At 44.6% G+C, this 25602-nt stretch overlaps 1 protein-coding gene across 2 annotated transcripts; it reads left to right on the top strand.

Moving 5' to 3' along the window:
- Positions 1-207: 207 nt before the first annotated feature.
- PCYT2 (phosphate cytidylyltransferase 2, ethanolamine) lies at positions 208-25574 on the top strand. Of its 2 annotated transcripts, none has more exons than XM_063120171.1 (13): positions 208-396; positions 6677-6765; positions 11269-11430; positions 11914-11980; positions 12545-12629; positions 13562-13606; positions 17655-17793; positions 18882-18964; positions 19082-19159; positions 21457-21522; positions 22690-22755; positions 23164-23252; positions 24306-25574. In XM_063120171.1, the coding sequence occupies exons 1-13, from the start codon at positions 317-319 to the stop codon at positions 24436-24438; spliced, it is 1182 nt and encodes a 393-aa protein (XP_062976241.1). In that variant the 5' UTR covers positions 208-316; the 3' UTR covers positions 24439-25574. The 2 variants fall into 2 exon arrangements, with proteins under 2 accessions (XP_062976241.1, XP_062976242.1); XM_063120172.1 differs by lacking the exon at positions 6677-6765 and adding an exon at positions 6805-6985 and having other exon boundaries at positions 323-396.
- Positions 25575-25602: the final 28 nt, after the last annotated feature.

The raw sequence follows: 25602 nt of genomic DNA, 5'->3' as shown, positions 1-25602 counted from the left end.
AGCCCAGGTATGTATCTCAAGGAAGGTGGGAGGACGTCAGCATCCCTCGCTCCGGGGCCGGGCCGGGCTGGGCCGGGCCTGGAGAGAGAACGGAACACGCCGCCGCCCTTCCCTCAAAGCGGATCTCGAAGGGGGCGTGGCGTGAGCCCCCTAAGGGAGGCTGCGTCCATTGTCACGTGACGGCAGACGAAGATGGCCGTACTCTCGGGAGCTTCGGCTCCTCCCTGATCACGTGGCGGGTCTGGGGCCGGCCGGTGACAGCGCCCAGGGTCAGGCTAGCCGCCCCAGCTGAGAGTCCGGCACTCGCTCGCGAGAGATGCTGCGCAACGGAGCCGCCGAAGCCGCCGCCCCGACCAGCAACGCCGCCCGGCCCGTGCGCGTCTGGTGCGATGGGTGGTGAGTATCCTGCCGGTAAACCTCGCCGCCAAGGAGTCGGCAGCGGGGAGGGCTTCCCCCCGTATTTCTATGGCAACCGCTGCCTTGGCGTCCCCTCGCCAAGCCGGGGAGCCGAAACGCGCGCCTCGTGTCCCTATGGCAACGCCTGCCGCCGCCTGCCGGGCTTCTCGGCAGCTCTGCTGCTCCTGCGTCCGGGCTTGGGTCACCCGTGTGGCGTTTTGGTGGGGAGCAGATCCCACCCTAGGCACTGAGGCGCGGGCTCATTTGTGCAGTCTGTGTATGGTATCGCTGTCAAAGTCGGCACCCGCGGCCAAAGATGATGGGGAATGTAGTCCAGAAAGATCGGGAGGGCCGCAGGTTATCTACCCCTGGCCTAGAGAATCTCGCATTCCAAAGGAGGAGCAGGTGGATGTCAAGGACAAGGCTGCAATCCAGTGCATTTGCTGAGGAGTCCGCTCTTTGAACCTAATGAGGTGTATTTCCCATTAAACGGCCCTCTAGTCGTGTTCCAAGCCTGCTAATGGGAACATGTGTTCCATGCGCTGCTGGGCTACTGAAGGGAAGGATCTCCTGCCTGCTCATGCTGTACTGGAGCTGCTAATCTTAACGGGGCCAGGCTCCACCTGTGCTCTTTTCATTTTCTTTAGTGGACTCTTTTTGGCATGTCTGCATTTGGGTGATAGAGGATTTCTGTCTCTATAGTACCTCCCACTAGCACAGGATTTATTAATGGGACCAAGTGTGTGTTGTGCGGGTGATAGAGATCAGGCGAGCAGTTTGCATCAGCTGAGTTTTGGGGGCTGAACCAACTTGAGAGCTGGACCAATCCGAAAGCCAAGCTGTTGGCAGCGGTTCTAGTGGTAGGTGGGCAGCAATGGGATAATCTGTTCCTGTGAGTATCTGATTTCCTTCTAACTGGCTTGACCCTTGAAGCAGGCAAGTTTATATCCTAATAAACAAACTACCCAACTGAAGGGACTGAGTGTTCTAGTCTCCACAATAGACTTTGGAGCTTAGATAGGGTTATAAACATGAATATATTCCCTTTGAGACATGTTTCCCCCCTCTCTGTCCTAGATTCCCTTTGTCCTGAGGTGTGTATGTTTGGCTGCAAAATCATCTTTGTTCATAGCTATACCCTTTGACCTAGATTGCCCTTTATTATCCTGGGTTGGGTTTGGTGGACCTGAATTATATTTGCCTGGGGCGTAATGATATTTGCTTGGGCCGTGATTGCAAATGGGCAGAGAGGCTGTAACTGGCACAAAAATACATCTGCAGGAACTGTTATGAAAGTGCACTGTTCTGGCATTTAAGATCTTGGCACAAATGGCATATTCTCCATGTTTTTCTCCAAATAACATGAGAAGTCAAGAGCATGAGCTGTTGGGCTCCATATCTCTTGTATTACAGTTGCTTCCAAGGCAGGTGCTGCAGGCGGGCTCTAGAGCAATTTTGTGACTCTCTTTCCTTCCTGTTCCCCCCCCCCCCCCCGCTTGACTTTTATATTATCATTTGCTTCTGTTTGGATGTAAGCAATAGCGACAATTTAAAAGTAAGAGCTATTTGTTAATCTCTGTAGTTGCTTATCAGATTTGTACTCTGCTCTTCCTCCAATGAGCTTGGGGTACCACACAGGGGGTTAGCCCACTTTTCCTCCCTCAACTGCTGTGTGAGGTAAATTAGGGTGAGCTATGGTGACTGGCTGGCATGAGGTCACCTAGCAAATTTTGTGGCTGAGTGGGGAATTGAACCCAGGGTTGCTTCCATCCTAGTTGTTTTCTCCGGAATTGATGTCAAACAGTTCCTGCAGAGAATCCAGATGACATTGTTTATAAACCTTTCTGTTTGTGGTCTCTCTTCTCTGCTAGTCCATTTCCCCCCCTAATGCTCATTTGTGGTTATCCGTTGGCTTCAGACAGGATTGCACTACAATCTTTGCAGGTGTAAACCATATTAATACAATGGTCATACCCTTTGTGGAAGAATGTCCAGGGATGTGTGTGGTGATGTGGCTGCTTGGGGTAGCCTGTTGCTGCTACTCCCAGTTTCCATTTTCAATCACCTGGTCATTCCCCTCACGAGTTCAATTTTTTTAAACCAGTCGTATCACTATCTCCATTGCTGGTGTCAGGTCCCCAATCACCATTTCTCTTCTCATTTTTTTAAAGGTGTATTAGCACAAACTTTTAAAAAAGTACTATATTGCAATTGTGTTTTTGCAGCTTTATCACTGCTGGTATGGCTGGAAATGATGGTTGCATGGGGTGGGTGAGGGTGAGCCATCATCCATAATAGAGTTTCCTAGTGGCATCATCAGGAGACTTTAGATCTCCTTGACATTTTGGGGTGAGGAAAAGATTCAGGAACAATTACACAGTAGTCACTGCAATGTTGACTCTCTTGGGAGATCCATGATCAGACATTTCAGTGTTGTCGTTACTGAAAAACAGCCACTGAAACCCTTGAATTGGATTTGAGCTGTGACAATGGGGTGGTGGTTTAGAGCACACACACCCTATGCCATTTTCCAGACTTAAACCCTCCCCACCCACATCTGCTATTAGCACTGGAGAAGGGGGAAAAACAACACATATCTGATTCCCCCCCCCATTTGGGGGCAATTTGATGAGGGAAAGGCATGGGGAAAGTGTTAACCCCCTCCTCTCACACCATAACCTCATATTGAACTTCTCTCCCAGCTGCTTTTAACAAAAAAAGAAACATCAAAAGATCTGAGTTTGCTAGTTTCCCTCATCCAAGTCAATGCTCTAACTGCTGAATCACGATATTTCTTTTCTATCTTGAATACTATGCCCTCTAGCATTCATCTGGTAGTTGAGTTTGCCTAATGTTACTCAACAACTTCTACTAAAACTGTGGTGTTTTACAAAGTACAAGAGTATTGTCCCTCTTGAGAGACTCTAAATTTTGACGCAGGGAAGTCAGCAGAGAAAAAGGAGCGAAACGGAGGTGTAGGTAAACGGGAAGAATATGCATTTAATTCAATTAGATGTATTTGGATTTGGTTGCATTAGGGTATAAAGACTAATGGATAGTGCTGAAGGCTTTACAGAGAAGGTAGGTTTTGAGGAGAGATGAAGAAAGTAAGGTTGTATCATGTAAAATTGTTTGGGGAGGCAGTTCCTGGCATAACAAGCAGCAAGGGAGAACGAGTAGAAATGTTTGAGAAAGAAGGAGACCTCCAGACAGTTGGGGAAATTGAGATTACAGGCAGGGATATGAGAGTGGATAGAGAACCAAGGTCATGGAGGGCTTTGAGGGTAAGGATGAGAAGCTTGTGCTGAGTTCAGGAATGGACAGAAAGTTATTGTAGGAATTTAAGTAGTGGAATGATGGCCAGGGCAGGAAGAGAGGTGAATGTTTTTGACAGCTGAGTTCTGGATTGAAATGAGGGGATGAAGCAATAGAAGACCACAGAGGAGACGGTTGCAGTAATCAAGGTGGGAGATGACCACCTTGTAGCTGGGTGTCATCAGTGTATAGAGGTATTGAATTCATGAGATTTGATGAGGTCTCCCAGGGAGTGTATAAAGAGAGAGAACAGCAGAGGCCCCAGAACAAATCCCTGAGGGATCTCAATGGGGAGAGGGTAACCAGAGGAGAAGTTTTCACTAAGAAGAAAGCCAGTTGAGGACAGTCACGGAGATTTAAGGGCTAAAGGGAATCAAGCATGAGAAAGTAACCAACTGCATTAAATTTCCCAGAGGTGTCAAGAAAGTTGAAGACAGACCTAAGGGTTAGCAGTGAGGAGATCATCAATTATTTTGATGGGCATACTTTCAGTAGAGTGCAGAGGGTGAGAGCCAGAAAGTAGGGGGTAAAAACAGGAGTTGGGGAAAAGTTGAGATGGTGGAACTAAGTAGCACACTTTCGAAGTAAGGATGCAAAGGTCAGAAGGTACATTGGGCCAGATGTGGAAAACTTTTTTTCTGTAGATGGCTATATTCCCTTGAGGTTAATCTATTGCCTGTGGTGAATGGAGCCAGAAGTGGGGAGGGCCACCTTTCCTCTTTTTGACACCCCCTTCTCTTTCCCCATCCAGTCAGCTGCAGGAAGAGGAGTGGGTTGCTCTTTCCAGAAATCTGAACTGATAACGTGCAGAGGGCTTTTAAAATTAGGCCAAGGGCTGCGTGAAATTAGGCTGAGGACTGATGGTCACCACCCCTGCATTGGGCTGGAGTTGGAGAGGGAGGGTAGAACAAGAGCTTTTGCAGGGGTGGGTGGGGTTTTGTTAGTTTGTTTTGAGAGTACAGGAACCTTGTCATGTTTGATGCAGTAGAGATGAAGCCAGTGGAGGTTGTAAAGAGGTTAATTAACAAATAGTTTAAGAATATGTGCTTGTGCTTACTGCAACATTCAGAAATATTAATATATGCAGTCATATTCAGTGCAAATTTTCTTGCCTTCTTGCTCACAGTTCGTTGGTAGCAGTTTGGTTAATGTGAAGTAGGACCAAAATTTAATGTGTAAGCCTGGCAGAGGGAGGGGTGTATACCACATGGCTTGGTGTGAAAGAGGCAAGAACAGCTCATTCAGTCTCTCTTAATTGCTTTATTAGCAATAGATGTTATCTTCTATCTCAGCATTCCAAGATATGAGTGAAGGTACAGCATCTCCTCATTGAAGGGAGGCCCAGTGCCTTAAAAGAAGATCTCTTCTCTCTGCAACGACCAAGTCCAAGAATAATTCAAGGGGCCAAAAGGGGCACATTTTTTAATAGCTGTGAGGCACAATAGGTCCAGCATCTTGTGTGCGGCCTTGACTCTTGTATCAACACCCCCCCTGACTCCAGTGTGGCTTATAGGGAAGGGGCAAATGGCACCTGGAACTGCTCCAGGTGTTGTGGTCATGTGACTTCTGGAAGATAAGTTCTGGGAATGTTGGCACCAAAACCCATTCTAGTTCGCAATAAAATAACCGAGCACCCCTTTCATAACTGCTTGCCTTGAGTCTCATGCAGTTGCTAAGCCCTTCTAGGCCAAAGACAGATTGAACCCAAAGAATTAATGTTCTCCTCTTTTTTGTTAATTTGTAACCGTTGTTGACATAACTTTTGCTCTCATTACACCTGTGTTTTTAAGCATGGGCATCTCTCCCTCTTTGAAATGAAAACGTTTCCATTCTAGCAAAATAACCTATCTTTTTTTTTTAAAAAAAATCATCCTTGAGAGTTACATTTATTTTAATAATGTTTCCCCCTTCTCTGTACCCCATCCCCCTTCAGCGAAATGCCAAAAAGGTGCATGAATGTTTATTCTGAATACAGTTCCAATGTGTTTTGAGTGTTTTGAGTTTGAAAAGCTCTTCTTCAGGCTATAAATTTAAAACAACACAATAAATATTCTGTATATGAAATGTAGGTCATGTTACAATTTATCATTTTGTTCTGTGGCTACTGAGCATACTTACTCTTCACTGGACTATTTTTGGAGTGTTCCCCCTCCCCATTAAGGTTCCCCCCTAAAATATTTTGTACTTCTGCAAACAATTAGGGATCCCCAATTACTTCCTGTTGGGTAAGGTAATGCAGGCACTCCTGTTCACTTTATTGCCAGTCTTCTGTCCAGCAGAGGGAATGGGGATTTCTACAACTGCTACAACGTTGAATATCATTTTAGTTACCCTCTGAAGACATTTTTCCCCAAGATCAAAACACAGGGCCTCTTCAGACAACACACTACACCATGGTTAGGTCACTAACCCTTTTGCAGCAAATGGTTAGTGAGTGTGTTTAAACCACGGTTATGTAGCCCCCATAGTTAGGAATGGTTCACATGACATGCTAAGTCATAATGTTTAGCTCAAAATGCTTAACCACCATGGCTTAGCATGTTGCCTGAACAGAGTCAGAGTGGGAATTTCTGCTTGTGAATACCTTCAGAATAAAATATCCATGTATATCTATGGAATTTGTGGTTTTCCACTTTTTAGACAGCAGAAGGTGTCCCTATTTCAGTGTAGGTGATGCCATAGCAGACAAAACTTGAGATGGAGAGGGGCAATGAAATCCATGTTCAGCAGAAGAACAGTAATTCTTAACTAGGAATAAAACCATGTTTTGCTGCTTGTGAGAATCCTGCCTTTGTCAACAACCAGTATCCATGGTGTAGCTGGGTGGATGCCTTTGCTTAAATGATACTATGATTGGTGTTCTCTGCATGCTACAGCATGAGAGTCTTGTGATAACAATTAGTACCAGGCCAAGCCCTTCACACAAGTCTCTTTTCTCTTTTTTTGTTTTGTTTTGTTTTTGTAGCTATGACATGGTGCATTATGGGCACTCCAACCAGCTGCGACAAGCTCGTGCAATGGGAGATTATCTGATTGTGGGAGTCCACACAGATGGTAAGGAAACTGCTCTATTTTCTCCTTTGTCTTTTTCAGAAGCTCCCCTGGAAAGGAAACATACTTCCCTCAGAATTGCTTCTGCATAAGTAGCGGCAGGTCTAGATTCTCCCCTACCACCTACATGATTCCACAGTCCACAGATTCAGGGCTGTTTTACGGCCTTGGCTTATATGAGGTTTAAAGATGTGTGTTATGGCTGTGCCAGGCCAAGCCAGAGGTAATAACCCACAGCAGGCTATCATATTGTGCGAACAAGTCCAGTGACTAGAACAGCCATCTTCTCCCTCAGAGTTCCTTAGTTTGGAGTCTTGCATAATTCATTCCAGGTCCTCTGTAGTGCAAGCTCTTCCTCTACCTCCTGAACCAAACTACACAATTAGAAGGAAGATAGATAGATAAATCTTTATTGTTTCAACCAGTGGTTACAACAAGCATAGTAAAAACAATGCTAAAACAAATCATACATTCTGCAAGGTCAGAAATTTTGCTCTATACATTTGGGCTGTAAGTGTGAAATTGGCCAAAGCCAATAGGACAGTGTTGCTATTGCATGTAAACAAAAAGTATATTCTTTCTGAATCAGACCAGCTGGACTTTTTCCTCAAAAAAACAATCTAAATATTCAGAACAAGTTTGGGAATGGATCGGGCAGTAGAACAAATAATGAGGCAGAGAGCCTCCACTTTGCCAGTACGGCAAGGGCAGAGTCTCGAGATATACGGCATTTTATTAAAACACCCTTCTAGAATTGCTGTTTTCATTTGTTGCATCTTTAATTGTGCAAGGGCTAATCCAAGATGAAGATTAGAAATTAGAGTCAGGTAGTGTTCACATTCAAATTTAAGCTTAGTCTCTGCAAACCAAGATGCTATATTATTACTTGAAACTGCACAGAGATCCATTTGAATAGAAACACTAAAGACACTCTCCTTAAAGACCTCTTTGCTGTGAGCTAAACTCAGAGTAGTAAAGTATTGAGAAGAAAAACCAAAATAGTCAATTTGATGAATCAGTTTCTGAAACCAAGAAGATGTATTTGATTAATTGGCTCTCATTTGCTCTAAAAGACACAATTTAGGTAATCTGGTTAGAGGGAGAAAAGGTCTTGAGCCAGGAAGTGCTTTTTAAATCAATGTGTTTGGGATTAACCCCGCACACCCCACCCAGTAAAATTCAAACACATATTTGGAGGATTCTGCATGCTTGGAAGAAGTCCCTGGTGAAGGTGGACTTTCTGGGAGTTATTTGTCAAAACATTAATGGTAACCCCGGTTGTGCTACCTATAATAGGTCCTGTGTTTATTATGTGGCTTAAATATCCACACTCCGTGTCAAGACTACATTTGTTCTGAACAAAGAAAGCTCATCTTCTACTGTCTGAATGAACTGTGAATTAAATAAACACGCCTCTAGTTACTTACCTTGTATAGTTTATTTTATTTATTTATTCCATTTATATACTGCCCCATAGCCGAAGCTCTCTGGGCAGTTTACAAAGGTTAAAAACAGTGAACATTAAAAACAATTATACAAAAATTTAAAATCATCAAAAGCATAAAAACAACAATATCCATTTAAAACAACTATTCTGGGGTCAGTTAAAAAACAACAACACCTCAGCATAGTTTATTCTCCTTCCAAAGTTGACTCTAAAAACATGAATTTTCTTCTGGAATAACTAGAAAAGGTATTGAGACTGGCAGTATTTGGGCTGTAAAAATTAAGTATGTCTTGCATGATAAGAGGAAAGCACTGTATTATCCAGACTCTGTCTCCAGCAGAGACCAGCCCAGTGCCACTAGGATTCCTGCAAGCAAGCTAGGGTGATAGTGTTGATTGTCTCTAGCATCTGATTGTCTCTAGCATCTGATTGTCTCTAACATATTGCCTCTTTATGTGGAGCAAGGGGCACAGATAAGGATGCACTGAAGCAGGAGTATATCCAGAAAAATTCTCTGAGAGGGCAAGAAATGTTGCTGGGCAGAATGTATTTGGAGAAAAAGTGTGTGGAAATTGTACATGTGCACTCCTGGACACCAAATGTGGGCAGAGTCTTGGGTGGTAAATGTACAGTGCTGAATCTGACACGTCCCACAGCCTTCTACCATGAATGTACAGTGCACAACTCATTCCCCATGTTACCCAGCTCTTGGACAAGATATTCATTAAATACAGACTTGTATGAAGACAGTTCCTTACTCATTACCCTTGTTATGTAGTGCCTGGAAAATGGTAGTACAGTAATTGTAGACTGGTATAAAGAGAGTTCCCTATTCATTCCCTGTGTTATATAGCACTCAATCTCTGCTTCTCTTCTCATGCACACATTGATGTAGTGTGAGGATTTGCGTGAGCAATGCATGGAATATCCTTTTCTGCTTACTAGAGCAATCTTCTAGTTATTGGGACTATTAATAGAGAAAGATGGTTCTCTGTCTTCCTCCTCTATATATATTCTGCAAGGGTGGCAGAAAACCTTGTGACAGGAAACTGAGTATCCCAACCAGGAGTGCCCAATGTATTACTTAATATCAAAACATTGCTCTCTAGCTCCAGTTTAGGATTTTGGATAGCTGGGTAGATGCGGTTGTGTGGGCTGTGTGCTACCTAGGTCCTCAGTGTACTTTGGAATCTCTTTCCTACACGCTTGCTCTGTGGAATGAGTGACCATCCACCACCCCCACCCCTCTGGGCCTTGGAATGTGCTGCGGAGCAGGAAAGTTGAAGAAGATTCACAGTGCACTCTGTGGCTGCTCTAAACTTGGAAACACTCCAACTGTGTACTCTCCCTTCCCTTTGCTTCCCACATATCATGTCCTATGACATATTTTGCCTGCCTTCCCCCTCAAAAACACTCTGCCTGGGAAAGGCTCCCAGGTAATGTGACTTACAAAAAGCATTCCTGTTGTTTCACATTGCCTGGAGAAGGCTTTTTTTATATATAGGTGTTGTAGACTTTTATTACAACAGCACCAACTCATTCTCATTGCTAGACAGTGCCTGGATTAGGTAAAGAAAGTCACTCCCTATCAGTTACTTAGCAGGTTCAGAAGAACAAACAAATCACCCAGACAGTGGAATACGTAAAGTTCCTACTAATACATGAACTGCCTTTATGTCGCTATGCTGATCATAGCCCCCTGACTCACCTTCAAGAAGCTGGTGGTGATGGCGAAGAGTAGTTGATTGCCCTTTTCCTTTATACAATAGAACAAAATTGAAAGTTATAGTTCGAGATACCCTATCACTACACTTCCCCAATCATACAGAATATGGTAATATCTAAGATGGGATGCATGACAACTGAATGAATTAAATTAGTGTATAGAAACAGTGAGGTAGATTTTTGTTGTCTAAAAGGTGATAAAACTTCACTCTGTTGGCATAGAAAATCAAACAGTTGTAGTCAGGTTTGTTAAGGAGGATAAACCTGTTAAACATCTTTTGGCCTTGCACAAGCTTAGCAGTTGGGCAAAGTTTTCTCTGGGGGTATAGTTCTTCTCACATCTGGTGGAGTGCAAAGACATGTGTCAGAGAAAAATATTCCCAACATTCACTGTTTTAATCACCGGCTGCCCCTTATAACTGTACCTGCTTGTTTTAAGAGCTGTCCGGTTGGAGACTTCTTTGAAGTTTGCAGTTGTTGGTATAATTTCACCAGAAAGTATTGTGTTAATCAACTTTACTCAGGCGATAATCTGATACATCTAGTGGAACAAAGGAAGACAGGCCACTTACAGTACTCTCTGTCAGAACTTGCATAAGATAATAGATGTTCTAAATTGTTTTACCAAACCACACAACAAACCATAGTGCAGGTAGACCTCAAAATGGAGGCAGCCACATTACAAAGTCAAGCTGCCAACATCAAATACTTAAGTTTAGTTCATCTAATGAGAGAGGTATTGACAGTGCCAGCATTTGCCTGTCCTCCTCTTACCTCCTTCTTAGGCTGTGTCATTTCACCACGTGCACTCTGACAGCTGACGAGAGCCTTGCCCTGCCCCAATTTTTACTCATTCTCTCCCTGGCCCTGAGATTTTTCTCGCTGTCGCCACTACCCTCCCAAACTTCAAAAGCAACTGCACCACAGCATTCTAGCAGCTGAGATGCTAACTGTTGACTTTGCTCTCCTTGTTTCACTGTGAATGAGCCCAGTGGCCATGTCAGGAGGGTTGGGAGGACAGCGGCAGAGCCCACGTCACCTTGTAATGGGTCTAGAGGCTTGCTTCTTGGGGCTAGGACCCATCTGGCCCTAGGCTATTTATAGCTCTGCCAGTTTGTCTAGCCTTTCTTTGGCTCTTGAGATGTCACCTTAGGCTGCTCCTATTTTCTAAGCTTTTCTTTATAACCATGAGGGCTAAAAACTATTTTTAATCAAACCAGAAACTCTTTAGCATTCCAGATACCAATTTTGTTTAGGGAACCCACATGTGCATGGAATGCTCACAGGCCTGAAACTAGCCACTTCTGTGCTATCTTTATTTTTTTTAATGTTAGAGGAGATCTCAAAGCATAAAGGTCCTCCTGTCTTCACTCAAGAGGAAAGATACAAAATGGTGAAGGCCATCAAGTGGGTGGATGAGATTGTGCCAGGAGCTCCTTATGTCACAACACTGGAAACTCTGGATAAATACAACTGTGACTTCTGTGTACACGGAGGTGAGTACCTGAGCTCTTTGTAACCAGTCACTTGTAGATGCTGAGACTGGTTGGGCTTAACTGTGTTTTTCAGGTTAAAATAAATGGGGAAATTATTTTGCTATTTCTGTTAGTAAATGTCATGTCCGTTCTGTGTCCTGATCAATTCCACAGCATAGTACAATAAAGTCACAGAAGTAATAGAGAATTGAGGGGTAATAGGATGTCTCTTGCTTTTGGGAATGGAAACAGAGCGGAAACCAATACTGTCTGCAGAATCGCACTCAAGTTACCTAACTGCTCTACAGGTTGAACTCTCCCAAGATGCTGCCTGGCCCATAGTGGTGCTTCTCTTCTGAGCTGGGGAGGGTAGCTGACTAAAGCCTTCCCCCATTGTAGAGAGAACAGGCTTGTTTGTGCACCAGTTCCCAATCACTAAAGTGCAGTCAGTGGTTTTAGGCTTCCACTGATGCTGCTGCTAAAGTTTGCTCTTTTTCTTCATAGATGACATCACACTTACTGTGGATGGCAAGGACACCTATGAGGAAGTGAAGAATGCTGGAAGATACAGGTAGAGCACTACTTCTAACTGAGGTTGCCCTGCTCAGAATTCATGCCCATGTCAGAATAGTGAGGGTTTTTTCCTTCATTACATTTGTAGTTTGCTTTCCCTCCATAGTGCTGGTTTGCATAGAAAAGAACCCAGGCCTTTTTAAAAAAAAAAACAAAAAAACGTTCTGTGGTATCAGGAACAAGGCAGCATGTTGGTGCACACTGCCCGATTGCTACCGCTGCAAGCAGGAGCAGCTAAACAAATGTCCGTGGTTTGGTTCGTATTCCATGAGAACCCAGAACTCAGGCTTGTCTCTCCTCTGAGCTGTATGTGAATCAAGAGTTCAGAATGGGTGTATTTTGCTTCCCAAGCAGTCTCCTGTACAAATACTGGCCAAGCCTGAACCCATAGAATTACATCAGGCTCCTGTAAACCATTCTGTGGGCACACTCCCCTGCCTTTGTCTCTTGTTTAACCATGGTGTATTTCAAGGATATTCTCAGGGCAGTAAGAAGATGCAAATTTGAGGACACTATGAACATTGTAGCGCTGATTACTCACTCTGAGCTTGTCTTATTGCAGGGAGTGTAAACGCACTCAGGGGGTGTCCACCACAGATCTGGTTGGCCGTATGCTGCTCATGACCAAGGCCCACCACAGCAACATTGTGAGTCATTGTGGAGAGCTTGAGGGGACAGGGGGCTTCTTGGCTGCATCGGTTACCAAAGGGTAGTCATGGTTCCTAATCTGAGATTGCTTCCTGGACAGATTGAAGTAACCTTTCCGAGCTGTTCCTGAGCAAGTCGGGAGTTGCTTTGCATACCTCTGTGTGATGTGTGCCAGAATTAAAGCTGTTTGGCAGAAGCCTTCAAACAGCAGGGGCCAAAAGCAAAGGAAAAAGCCTATGTTTGATGAAGTGGCCTTGAAATGTGTAGAGTCTTACTATTAGTGTTTTGACCTTGTGTGCTGCATGGATGAACTGGTGAGGAGGTGTTTTTCATGTAGGTCATCAGTTGCCTGCACTGGGATTTGGGAGGAGGATGATCAGGGGAGGGGGCCTAGCTCAGTGGTAGAGCAGATGCTTTGCATGCAGAAGGTCCCAGGTTCGGACCCTGGCAACTCCAGATAGGACAGGAAAAACTCCTGCCTAAAACCATGGAGAGCGGCTGCCTGTCAGTGTCGACAATACTGGGCTAGATAGACTAATGGTCTGACTCAGAATAAGGCAGCTTCCTATGTTTCTGTGTTCCTGTTGGGTTGCAGGATGTCATTTAGGTCAGGGGTATATGTTTATTTTTGTGCAGCAGTGTTAGATTGTGGCCATATAATATACTTGACAATGGGAAATAAAAGCCTTTGACTTTTAGTTTCACTTTGTGCCTTGTGTGTGTGTGCTGAAGATGGAAGTCAAACATTGTCCCATTGAACTGCTGTGCTAATTTCAATGGAGGTCTTATCTTTATGTGGATGTAAAATGCTGGGCAAACTTCAGCGATGGCAACTTTGCCCTCTCTGATCCAGAGTTCCCATGTTTCCTGCCTTAATTGGATAGGTTCAATGAGGATTCTTCACCATTAGCACATTTTCTTTCTCTTTTAGGTTGAAGACATGGATTATCGGAAGCATGCAGATAACCTTGGGAAAGTGAGTCCACCTCCAGCAGTTGCAGTTGAAGCCTGGGACTGGATCCCAGGCTTCTTTCTTGTGGCTTCTTCCTGCCCAATGATACCCTGAGCAAATTTGACTTTAGCAGTGGGAGTGCAGAGTCTGGGTCAAATGTCTCGGTTACGCAGTTACTAAACTCTATAAGAGCCCTCACTGAACAATTTCAGGCGTAGGCTGATTAGAGAGGCCTGAAATGTTTGTCAAATTGTGACAAGGCCAGGCATGTTTCAAGAAATGGGGCGTTGTGCTACAGTGGAGCCTAGGATATACACACATCCGTGCACATCATGCATGTATGCACAAACACTCCCCTCCATCCTACTACAGATTGCCCGATCCCAGTTGTATTGAGTAGTATCACTGGGGCGGGGGCAAGGCCAAAGTGGGAAAACATACATGAGGCTGCACAAACAGCCAAGGAGGGCCATTTGGGGCATGTGGACACGTGTTGCCCACCCCGATGCATTCGGAATACTCTCAATATCTGGCCTCTTCTTTGGTTATACAGTAGTCTTATGTGGGAGATTATTTTCCTTGAAAATCTGCATAACTTTGCATGGCTTACCTGTGGCTTCAAGGAAGTTGCTCTTTGGCACCAGGGTTGTAAGGCACGTACAAGAGATTGGTTGTCCAAACTAGCTGTAGTAGCAGTACCTAGTCCTGTCACATGGTAGCGCTAAAATTCCATTCTGCTGTGAACATTGTCTGGCATATGTGTGTGTGTGTATGAGAGAGAAAATGAATTCAGAATTTTTCAAATGGGGATGGCTTATACTTATTGTTTAATATGCATTTATTTCAGAGATGAAGTCTCTGGATTTTTCACTAGATAACGCAGAAATTAAACAACAAAGTATTAAGAAAAAAAGAATAACAGAGCAAACAAGTATGCAGAATCCAATGACATATGTTTCATTAACATATAGTGAAGTGACGAATGAATCTGATTAGGAGGAGAGCTTGAAACATCAATTCACTTTCACTTTTAATAACATTTGTCTTCTCAGAGTTAAGCATTTGATAGATTAATCAGTAATAAATATAGATTAAAGTTACATTAAAACAAATAGAAGTTATATTCATAATCAACAATTCGAAGGAGAGGAAGAACCACAATTTTTATTATGTTGCTGGTTCAAAAATCTCTAAACAGGATCAATTTCTTATCAGAATAACTGGTTAGTTTGATTTATATAATTTTATGAACACAAAGAAAAATATATCCAATATTCTTTTTAAAAATGTTAAATTTTAATTTTAAGCGAATACTTCCATGTTTATTTATTTATTTATTTATTTACATTTATATACCGCCCCACAGCCGAAGCTCTCTGGGCGGTTTACAACATTTAAAAATAGTAAACATTAAAAGTATACAATTTAAACACACACACACACACACACACACACACACACACACATAAAAACAGTATAAAAACAACAGTATCCATTTAAAAACAACAATTGTGGGGTCCATTAAAAACAAACTTAACGTTGTTAAATGCTGTTAAAATGCTGTTAAAAATGCCTGGGAGAAGAGAAAAGTCTTGACCTGGCGCCGAAAAGATAACAATGTTGGCGCCAGGCGAGCCTCATCGGGGAGATCATTCCACAGTCGGGGGGCCACCACTGAAAAGGCCCTCTCCCTTGTTGCCATCCTCCGAGCTTCCCTTGGAGTAGGCACTCGGAGGAGGACCTTAGATGTTGAGCGCAGTGTACGGGTAGGTTCATGTCGGGAGAGGCGTTCCATCAGGTATTGTGGTCCCAAGCCATGTAGGGCTTTATAGGTTAAGACCAGCACCTTGAATTGGGCTCGGAAACATATAGGCAGCCAATGCAAGCGGGCCAGAATCGGTGTTACATGCTCAAACCTCCCTGTTCCAGCTATCAATCTGGCCGCCGCATTTTGCACAAGCTGCAGCTTCCGGACCGTCTTCAAAGGCAGCCCCATGTAGAGGGCATTGCAGTAATCTAATTTGGAAGTTACCAGAGTATGGACAACTGAAGCTAGGTTATCCCTGTCCAGATAGGGGCATAGCTGGGCCACCAACCGAAGTTGGTAGAAAGCACTCCGTGCCACCGAGGCCACCTGAGCCTCAAGTGACAAAGATGGTTCTAGGAGAACCCCCAAGCTATGAACCTGCTCCTTCAGGGGGAGTGCAACCCCATCCAGAACCGGTTGAACACCCCCCATCCGATCAGAGGAACCACCCACCAGCAGCATCTCAGTCTTGTCTGGATTGAGCTTCAGTTTATTAGCCCTCATCCAGTCCATTGTCGCAGCCAAGCACCGGTTCAGCACATCCACAGCCACACCTGATGAGGATGAAAAGGAGCAGTAGAGCTGCGTGTCGTCAGCGTACTGATGACAGCGCACTCCAAAACTCCGGATGACCGCACCCAACGGTTTCATGTACATGTTAAACAGCATGGGGGACAAGACCGATCCCTGCGGAACTCCATACTGAAGAGTCCACGGGGCCGAGCAATGTCCCCCAAGCACCACCTTCTGGAGCCGTCCTGCTAAGTAGGAGCGGAACCACTGCAATGCAGTGCCCCCCACTCCCAACTCAGCCAGACGTTCCAGAAGGATACCATGGTCGATGGTATCGAAAGCCGCTGAGAGATCAAGGAGAATCAACAAAGTCACACTCCCCCTGTCCTTCTCCCGACATAGGTCATCATACAGGGCGACCAAGGCTGTTTCCGTGCCAAAGCCGGGCCTGAAACCCGACTGAAATGGATCCAGATAATCAGTCTCATCCAAGAGTGTCTGGAGCTGGCCCGCCACCACCCGCTCAAGGACCTTGCCCAGGAATGGAACATTTGCTACCGGCCTGTAGTTACTAAGATTTTCCGGGTCCAAGGAAGTTTTCTTCAGGAGTGGTCTCACTACCGCCTCTTTCAGACGGTCTGGGACCACTCCCTCTCGTAGAGAGGCATTAATCACCTCCTTGGCCCAGCCGGCTATTCCATCCCTACTAGCTTTTATTAGCCAAGAGGGGCAAGGATCCAGTACAGAGGTGGTTGCGCGGACCTGTCCAAGCACCTTGTCCACATCCTCGAGCTGTACCAACTGAAACTCACCCAAGATTACAGGACAAGACTGTACTCTGGACACCTCACTTGCTATAAGATTCACCTGCTATAACACTGGAGTCTAAGTCCTGGCGGATGCAAAAGATTTTATTCTGGAAGTGCCTAGCAAATTCATTACAGCGGAAATTCATTCCATCTGCTTTCCCATCATTCTCCTAAAATCCTTCTGTAATTATATTTCACAAATCTATTAGGGTAGATTTATAAAATTCGTAAGAAGGAAAAAGGAAACATCAGGGAAGGAAATAGCTGGAAACCAAAAATGAAGCATTCTTTCATAGACTCACTCATGTGGTTTTTCCCATTAAAAAAACTTGTTTAGTTCTGCTATTTGTATGAGCCAAATGAAATATGTGCATGCTTTTTGCTTTCTGGGTACTCAGTGTTTTCCTTTGCACAATTCGAAAAGCTTATGAAATAAATGTTTTATGTTCTTTTGGTAGGATCCAAATTGCTGGTAAATACCAGATGTAGGGAAGAGAAGTAACAAGTTGCAAAATTTCCTGCCAAAGCTGAGCAATAATTCTGCAATATCATACTACATGCATGGAGAGCAACATCACCAGTAATCAGTGCCTCAGACCAAACATTTTTGTTTTTAGCCAATTGCAAAAAAATCAAGAATTTTGCTTTAAATCATACTTAAAATCTTGGTCAGCAGACGACAGCTAGAAATTGGTCAGCCATGTGTGATTGGCTGTAGTAACTTTTTCTATTAATGTCAAATTACCAAGCTTTACCTGAACCCTCAGTAGTCATCTTTAGTTTCTCATGAACATTGTACATATTACGAAACAAACAAATGCCTTATTGACTTGGTGACATGCCTGTGCTAAGAGTATATGCTAAACTGCATTTCAGACTGGTTCTTTCACAGCTCTTCCCAGTAAAGCCTGCCCAAGTCTTGACATTGTATGCCTTTCTCTAGTGCCCTAAAGGTCACAGCCCCTGGACAGGAGTTTCCCAGTTCTTACAAACATCCCAGAAGATCATCCAGTTTGCATCTGGCAAGGAGCCACAACCAGGAGATACCATAATCTACGTGGCTGGTGCCTTTGACCTTTTTCGTATCCTCGATCTGTTCGCTTTTAGGTTGGATGGGATCAAGGGGTGTGTGTGTGCCTGTATTGGGGCTCCCAGCACCCCGGGCTTCAGCCACTCCTCTGTTCACAAAAAAATGGCACAAGTGACGTTCAGTCGTTCTCTGTCTGGCTGTTAGAAATGCTAACCCCAGACCTTCCAAACAGTTCCTTGCAGTATTGCTAGTTTTTCTAACAGTAGAGAGTGCACTTTGATCTTGGGATGTTTAGCAATTTGTCAGAAATATGGTGGAATTAACTCTCAACACAGCCCTTTTTCCCCACTGTCTCTGTGAAACCATGGGTGGTGAGAACTTCTTCCTGGGCCAGCTAAAGTGGTCCAGGAGAGTCAGATGGAAAGAAATGGCATATAGTCATGCTCTGGGGGTGAGCTACAGATTCTGGTAGCCTTCCTCAAGCAGTTGAATTCTGCCCTATGCCTGTATTATGTTTTCTAATGGGATGACGCCCTTTCACAGCATCCCAGTATGTCAGAGTGGAGCTGTTAAGGGCCAATATGGCCAATAAAGGATGTGTAATAGATACAATTTAAACAGGACTTATAATGTATCTTTTTCCTCCCAGAAAGAAAACCCAGCTTTCTGCCCCCCACCTTTCACAATGCATTGACAGGTATATTTATCCATGATTCAACCACCGATCTCCATTGCTCGTCTTGATCTTCTTCAGGGAGTGCTGCATGAATGTTTATTCATTTAAACATTTGTCGCTTTTTAAAAAAAGGGAAAACAATTTAAAAAGAGATGGAAAAGGATATAGGGGGTGGGGATTGTGCTGCCACCAGCACCAGACAAACAGTATTGTGCCAAGATTGCTGCAGTGAACTGCTCAAGTGATTTCCCTTGAGCTTGATCCTAGACAGGTAATAGTCTGCGTGGTGAGTGCACTTCCATGGCACTTCAACTGCTCCAGCAATATCAATGTGCACCCAAACAGAAAGAGGTCAGATTCTCACATCAATTGCTGAGATTACCAGTAAAAGAAACATAGCATCTGTGAGAAGCAAAGGTATCTCTATACCACATACTTTCTTCCTTAATGTATAAATCCTCCAGATGTCGGCCATGTGGATTTCCTGGAGAAAGTGCACCAGATGGCAAAGCGACCTTACATAATCGCCGGGCTGCACTTTGACCAGGTGGGTATCGGTATTATAAGTGTCTGGCAGGAAGGCTACCTCATTTCTCCTCCTCTGAGCTGGGGAGGTTGGGAATGCAATATCTTACTTGTGCTGATTGCTATGCTTTAATCGCAGGAAGTGAATCTATACAAAGGCAAGAACTATCCCATCATGAATGTGCATGAGCGAACCCTCAGTGTCTTGGCCTGCAGGGTGAGTATTTGGCCAGAATCATCATCTTCTAGCTAGGGCATAGTCTGATGACAGCAGATAAAACCCAACATGCTGAAGCAAAGCAGGTCTGGATCCGATTGACCATCTGGTAAACCCTAAGAATGCTACCTTGAGTTTTGTAGAAGACAGGTGGGAATAAAGTTTTATAAATAATTCTTTGCACCTCCCAAGAAATGAGATGATGGTGTTCTTCAAAATTTCTAGTGCTGTTGTATCTAAAGGGAGGGAAGGACTTCAAGACTGTGTGTGCGTGTGTTTAAAATTGTGCTTTTTAGGAACATAGGAAGCTGCCTTTTAGCCTAGTATTGTCACCATTTACTTGAAGAGATTCTGCATGGTTATAGGCCAGAGTTTTTCCTGCCCTACCTGGAGATGCCAGGGATTGAAGCTGGGACCTTCTGCATTCAAAGCAGGTGCTCTACCACTGAGCTTTGGCACCTCCCTCACCAGAGAGCTGTTTAGGGGGAGCTCACAGACAGTTTTCATGAAATAGCTCCTAGCACAGTTTATTGATTAGGGGAGGAGCCATAGCTGAGTGGATGAGCACATGCAAAGGTCCCAGGTTCAATCTCTGGCATTTCCACTTAACACAGGGCTGCACAACATTTTTCACCCTGAGGACCGCATTTGGGGTATGCTGGGGCACCAGGGGCCTTGAATGCATATAAACGCTCATTCTTTCTCTCTCTCTCTCATTGTCTATTCAGAAGTAAGCCCCAGTGCAACAGCTTTCAGGCATGCAAAGGACAGCTAAATGTCATGCATGTAGCCTTCTTTAGATTAAAGGGAAAACAGCACTTTGCTTCCTGCTTCTCTTCTGCAATTGTAGTGAGATGAATTACACGGGAGGAGAGGGTCGACCCCATGGCCTCTAATTGAAACTTCCCTGCTCATATACTTGAATGGGACAGTGCCATCTAGTGGGTGTTTTGTAGAGGAACTTCGGCTGCACATTGCAGGAAATCCCAAGATATTTCAGGAGAATTGGGATACCTAGAGTTGCGGGTTTTTTTTAATAGAATAGCTGGGGGAAGGAGTGGGAGATGTGCAGGAGGCTCAGGATGTTGTCAAAATGGCTGACAGACATTGATGAGTGGCCAGTCACAAGGGTGCTATAAATCATTTGTTTAAAGAAGCCCTCCGAAGTCGACATACTGGGGAGGAGGCTTTCTTCAGCACTGGGAAAACCCTGGTCTTTTCTCCTATCAGCAATTGAAGCTAAGAGCACATTTAAGGCATTTAAAGTTGAAATCCCCTGTTAAAGAGCAGGGGATTTAGACTGTAAATATCTTGAAGCGTTCTTACCGCCAATCACTGATAGGAAATGAAAACCGCTGTGCTACTTAATGCTGAAGAAAGCCTTCTTCCCCACCCAGTGACTGTCTCCCAATCTGGTTGTTGTTCCCAGTGCCGCTGGCAGTGGGCTTTTCCTCAGCTGCACCACAGGGGAAAGTGTGTGCTTGGAGGGAAGCACGCAGCCTGTGGCCCACAGATGATGTATCCTTGACTTTAAAGGATCGGGTAGTAAGAAATGAGATAGGTCACTGCCTGAAACCCTGGAGAGCTGCTGACAGTAGGAAGTGCTAGTCTAGATAGAATAGAAGTCTGACCTGCCATAAGGTAACTTCCTCTGTGATGCTTTCAGTGCTGAGTAAGGTATGTTCAGGGGCTTTGAGAGTTTGTGGTATTGGAAGAAATGTTTCAAACCAGCATAAACTGAACTTGCAAACACTATCCTTTCTCTCCTTCTCTTTCATAATAAAGGTTTTTTTTTAAAAAAAATACAGTAAGGGAATAAAAATATGGGTGGTGCTCATGAGATCTTGATATCTAATAAATGGGTCAGGGAGGCAGAACAGACAGGAGTTTGTGTACAGAGCAAGTTGCAGTGAATGAAGCTCCCCTGCATCCTATCCACTGATGCCCCACAGATCTGCATTGGTTTCTAAACCTTTAGTAGAAGTTGCCCAGGGCTTTCCAGATGTTTTGTGAGACCTAGAAACTTTGTTTTAACCAAATCTGAAATTCTCAGGGTTAGCAGATTTTTCCTTAGAGCTCATGGTTGATGTTTCTTTTGGTAATGCCCATGCAAAGTTCCAAATCTCCGCCTCTTTGGAGAAGCAGTCTTATTGGTGCTATGCCTCTGTCTACCACGGAACAAGCTGCTGTTGGCAGGTTGGCAGAGTGGGAACTCCCAATGCCCGCCATTTTTCTCTTAGTACCGTCCATTCAGAATCTAAAACCATGGTTGGCTTCTCTCTTCCCCTTCCCTTTAGTATGTTTCTGAAGTGGTGATTGGAGCCCCCTATGCAGTCACTGCTGATCTGCTGGATCATTTTAAGGTGAGTATACTCCCCACTGACTCTATCTGAGACTTCTGCTAGGTGTGTGAATGCAGATAGCTTAGGAAGGTGCTGTGAGCAGGAAGTGCAGGAACAGTGGAAACGGCATCTCAGGTGAAGTACAGACACTGATTACAATGGAGCAACTGGAATCCTTTCTGCCTTGAGACACACTAGCCCTAATCCAGTATCAATAGCTTGATAAGTAAAAGGTGGGGGGAGATGGCATGCGGAAGGAGCTTCCTGGCTTGTTGTGGGTTATTTAACCTATGATGAACCGTGGGCCCTGTGGATGCCAGGTTATAAGACAGGGTTGTCATGTCATGTGAACCCAGCAAGCATGGGCTCTTCGAGGGTTAAACAAGCCTTGCATAACCCTAAAACAGACCATTGGTTATGAGAGCGTTGTTTCAGCTTTTCCCAGGCACTGCTTGGAGTACTACAGACACATGTAAGTTGGCTTGACCAGATAACATGCTGGGACTAGACAACAACAACAGCAGCAACACAAATGCATGTACTGCAGACAATGAGCGCTCTACAGTATTTTCTCCAACTATCTGAAAAAATGACATCTTTACACAGCCTGACTATTGATCCCTGATTGATAATGGGGTTGGGGCTGCAATGCCAGGAAGCCTGTGAAGAAGATGACACAGTCATGGGTGTTTGCCAGTACCTTCTGCTTCCACCATGGAAATATTCCTTATATTTTGTGGGTGAATGGCAGACTGTTGTGTCCCTTCACACTGTATCTGCGATGGATCTGCACTTGAGGTATTGCAATCTAGGGCAGAAGTGGGAAGATTTCAGGCTTGCAGGATCTACTTTGTTTTTACTAGAATCCCAAGATCTACCAAGCAGAGCCTGCTGCAAAGGGTCTCTACTTGGAATTAAAGAATTCTGAGCCCAGGAATTTATTTTAAGCACCAGAACTGAACAGAACTCACAGCTTTTCTACACAAAAATACTCTCACCCATCTTCATTTAGCACTTCTGGGAAGAGTGGTCATTTTGTTGCCCTTGCTAAACAATTGAGAGTCAGAAAGTGTTGTTGATATACTGAGAAACACTCGGCGGTCTACCTGTAGATCTAGATCTATCTTCTTCCCATCCCTGATGTAGGGAAGCCTGAGAGTGAGGGTAACGGTACCTATTTCTCTGTAGGTGGATCTTGTGTGCCATGGAATGACTGAGGTGGTACCAGACAAGGATGGTTCAGACCCATATAAGGTACAGAAGAGACTCTTCCTTGATTTCATACTAGTCTTGATGTCTCCTATAACCCAAACCATAGCACATGGCAGACAAGCCACTCTCCTTCGTGGTGGTGGTGGTGGTGGTGGGGAGAGTTGTTTTTAAACAGGTTGTGCAGTCATTTGGACAACAAGGGCGCATGGCTTGTCTCAATCATTTGTGAGGCTTGGGCTGTCCTCCGTGTGACCCAAGTGAAAAACCTCTGATTGCTGGGGCTGTGTGAAAGTAGAGTTCCTTTCCTTCCCTAACTGTAGCTGTCTTACCAACTCTTTCTGCGCCCTGGGGCTTTTGCTTACCTGCTCATTGCTAACCTTTTGGGAATGCCTGTAAAGAACCCTTGTCCTACATTTCTCATCAGGCTCACTCTCTTCTCTGTAACTACAGGAACCCAAGAGACGTGGTACCTTCCGGCTGGTGGACAGCGGCAACAACCTCACCACAGATCTGATAGTGAAAAGAATAATTAAGAACAGGTTGGTTGCCCTTGACTTTGGCTCACTTTTTATTTGACAGAATAGGGCTTAGGTTGTACAGTGCCATCAGCTCCCTGCCCACCTGCATTATACCTGTCATATTACCAACTAAATAGGGATTTACAGGAGGGAAAAGGAAGGATCTACTGCTAGACAAATAAGCACCACCGCAACAACCCTGAAGATATGTCAACAGTACCATTTGAATAATTCAAGATGAAGAAGGGCCTTGGAGGACTTATTCTGTGCTCTGGACAGCTCTTGTGCTCCGTAGTTTAAGTCTACATTAATCCAAAGCCTACAATGCCCCATCTGCTTGGCCCTCTGACAATTTGACAGTGCCAACACATTCTAAATTCTTTGAAAACAACAGGTATCGCAATCAGAATGAAGTAGTCAAAAATTGAACAAGCCTGAGACATTTGCATAATTTACTTAGAGCGCTGAATTGGTGCAGAAAGTGGAGACAAATACTGCTAGCTACAATTCTTCATTTTCTCTCTTATTTGTTAACCTGGAATGGAATAAATATGGCTATTAGTAAGGGTACAAGTGAGTCTCCCACCTTGCTTTTGTTGTTGTTGCTGCTGGAAGGTGATGTTTTAGGACTGTCTTTTGTAAGGGAGAGCTTTTGTACCACGTGATGCATTGCGACGCTAGATTCTCTATAGTGGGTTTTCTCTATAGTTCTGGTCCATTTGAGAGGGCCCAAGCAAATCAAGTTCTTGGACTGACAGGGCACATGCTTTTCCCCACATGACCTTGATAGTATTTGAAGTTAAACCAAAAGATCTTTCTCATCATAGTTCCCTAACTCCAAACAAGCTTCCAGGCACCTCTGGGAATGTATTGTTCCTAAAGCCATTGAATTGAGTGTGAGCCCTCCTCAAGGCTATCTCCAGTGGTTTGCTTGCGCAGAGGAATCTGTGTTGAAGTAGCAACTAGCAGAAGCGAAGTGCCCAGCAGAGCTGCAGAAGGGAGCAGGGTTGTTTTTTTCTGTCCCGGCTAGTCGAGGGCACCCCTGGAATTACAGACCTCCCTTTGTCATTGCAGGCTGGAGTTTGAAGCCCGGAACCAGAAGAAAGAAGCAAAGGAGCTGGCTGTGCTGGAGGCCATGAAGAGAAAAGAAGAGGAAGCAGCGCAGAAGGAAGCAGGCCTGAGCAGCCAGGAAGACCTTGAGAGCTAACGTGGCAAAGAGTGCAGCAGAATCCTCACCTCCTGGGGCAGCAAGGTTTTCCTGGGGGATAGGATACTGCTGCCAGCCTCAGCAAGGCCTGTGGTCACAATTTTCCGGGCTTCCAAGTATACCAGCTGTGTATGGGGGAGATCCGGAATGCTGCTATCTAGTTAACCCAGGCCCACTCCCATGGGAAGATTTTAACGTCGTCCTGCCCATATCAAGTTTTAATTCCAATGAATGTTTGCAGCACTGTGTGGTTTTCCCTTCTGGAAATTTCCAACTTATTGGAACTGGGGAGTGGGGAATAATCTCTGCTCAACTTCTTCTGAAATCTCTACATTTCAGAGCATCCCTCTGACTTCTGCCTGTCAGAGGCAATTTTCTGATCTTCAAACCTGTCCTTTCTGGCATGGCTCATTGCCTGCAGCACTGATAGGATCCCAGGGTACTCAGCCAATAGCAGTACTTGCTGGAGTTGGACCGGGCTTCCCCTTTTTCTCAGAGAAAGGCTGCAGGCGCCTTGGCTACTATATTTCCCAGCTGGGCACAAAAGGAAAAAGAGAGCCAATCCATAGCTGCTTACACTGCCTTGCATCTGGTGCATTCAAGACCTTTCCAAGCTGTAACTGTGGATGGAGCTGAGTGAGTCCCAGGCTTCCCCAGCGGCAGTCAGAACCCTCACTGCCCTCTACTAAGACATGTCTGTTTCAGGCCATAGTTAAACAAGAGATCAATGGGGCTGCGTCCCCATAGCACAAAAATATGGTGTAAATCTTTAGAAATCTCGCCATGTCTGGAGCTGCTCCCTAAAGCCCCTTAGCACATTACTCCACAACTGGGACTTCACCCTCCTCCACACTGGCCATGTGGTTCTTGTACAGAGGGTATCTGATGTATTGTATACATCAGATACCCTGAGCTGAGCATATTGTCCATTGTATTTAAATGCTTTATACTCCTAAAGGTGGATGCTTTGTGGTGAGGCCTAGGTGCAGATAACTTCTCTGAGGCTTCTTTCTCTCACATGGTGGGAGACACATGGGAGCCTTGCATGAGGGTGGGTCTCTTTTCTGCCCGAGCGGGCTCTTTTCTATCTCTCTTGTACATTTTCAGCAGAGGAAATTAATAAAATGTCAATGAGTCGTGTCTGCGTCAGTGGATGAGGTTAAG

This window comes from Elgaria multicarinata, chromosome 3, assembly GCF_023053635.1.
Source record: "Elgaria multicarinata webbii isolate HBS135686 ecotype San Diego chromosome 3, rElgMul1.1.pri, whole genome shotgun sequence".
NCBI lineage: Eukaryota > Metazoa > Chordata > Lepidosauria > Squamata > Anguidae > Elgaria > Elgaria multicarinata.
Note: the sequence above shows the minus strand (reverse complement) of the source record. Positions and strands in the feature narration are given on the sequence as shown.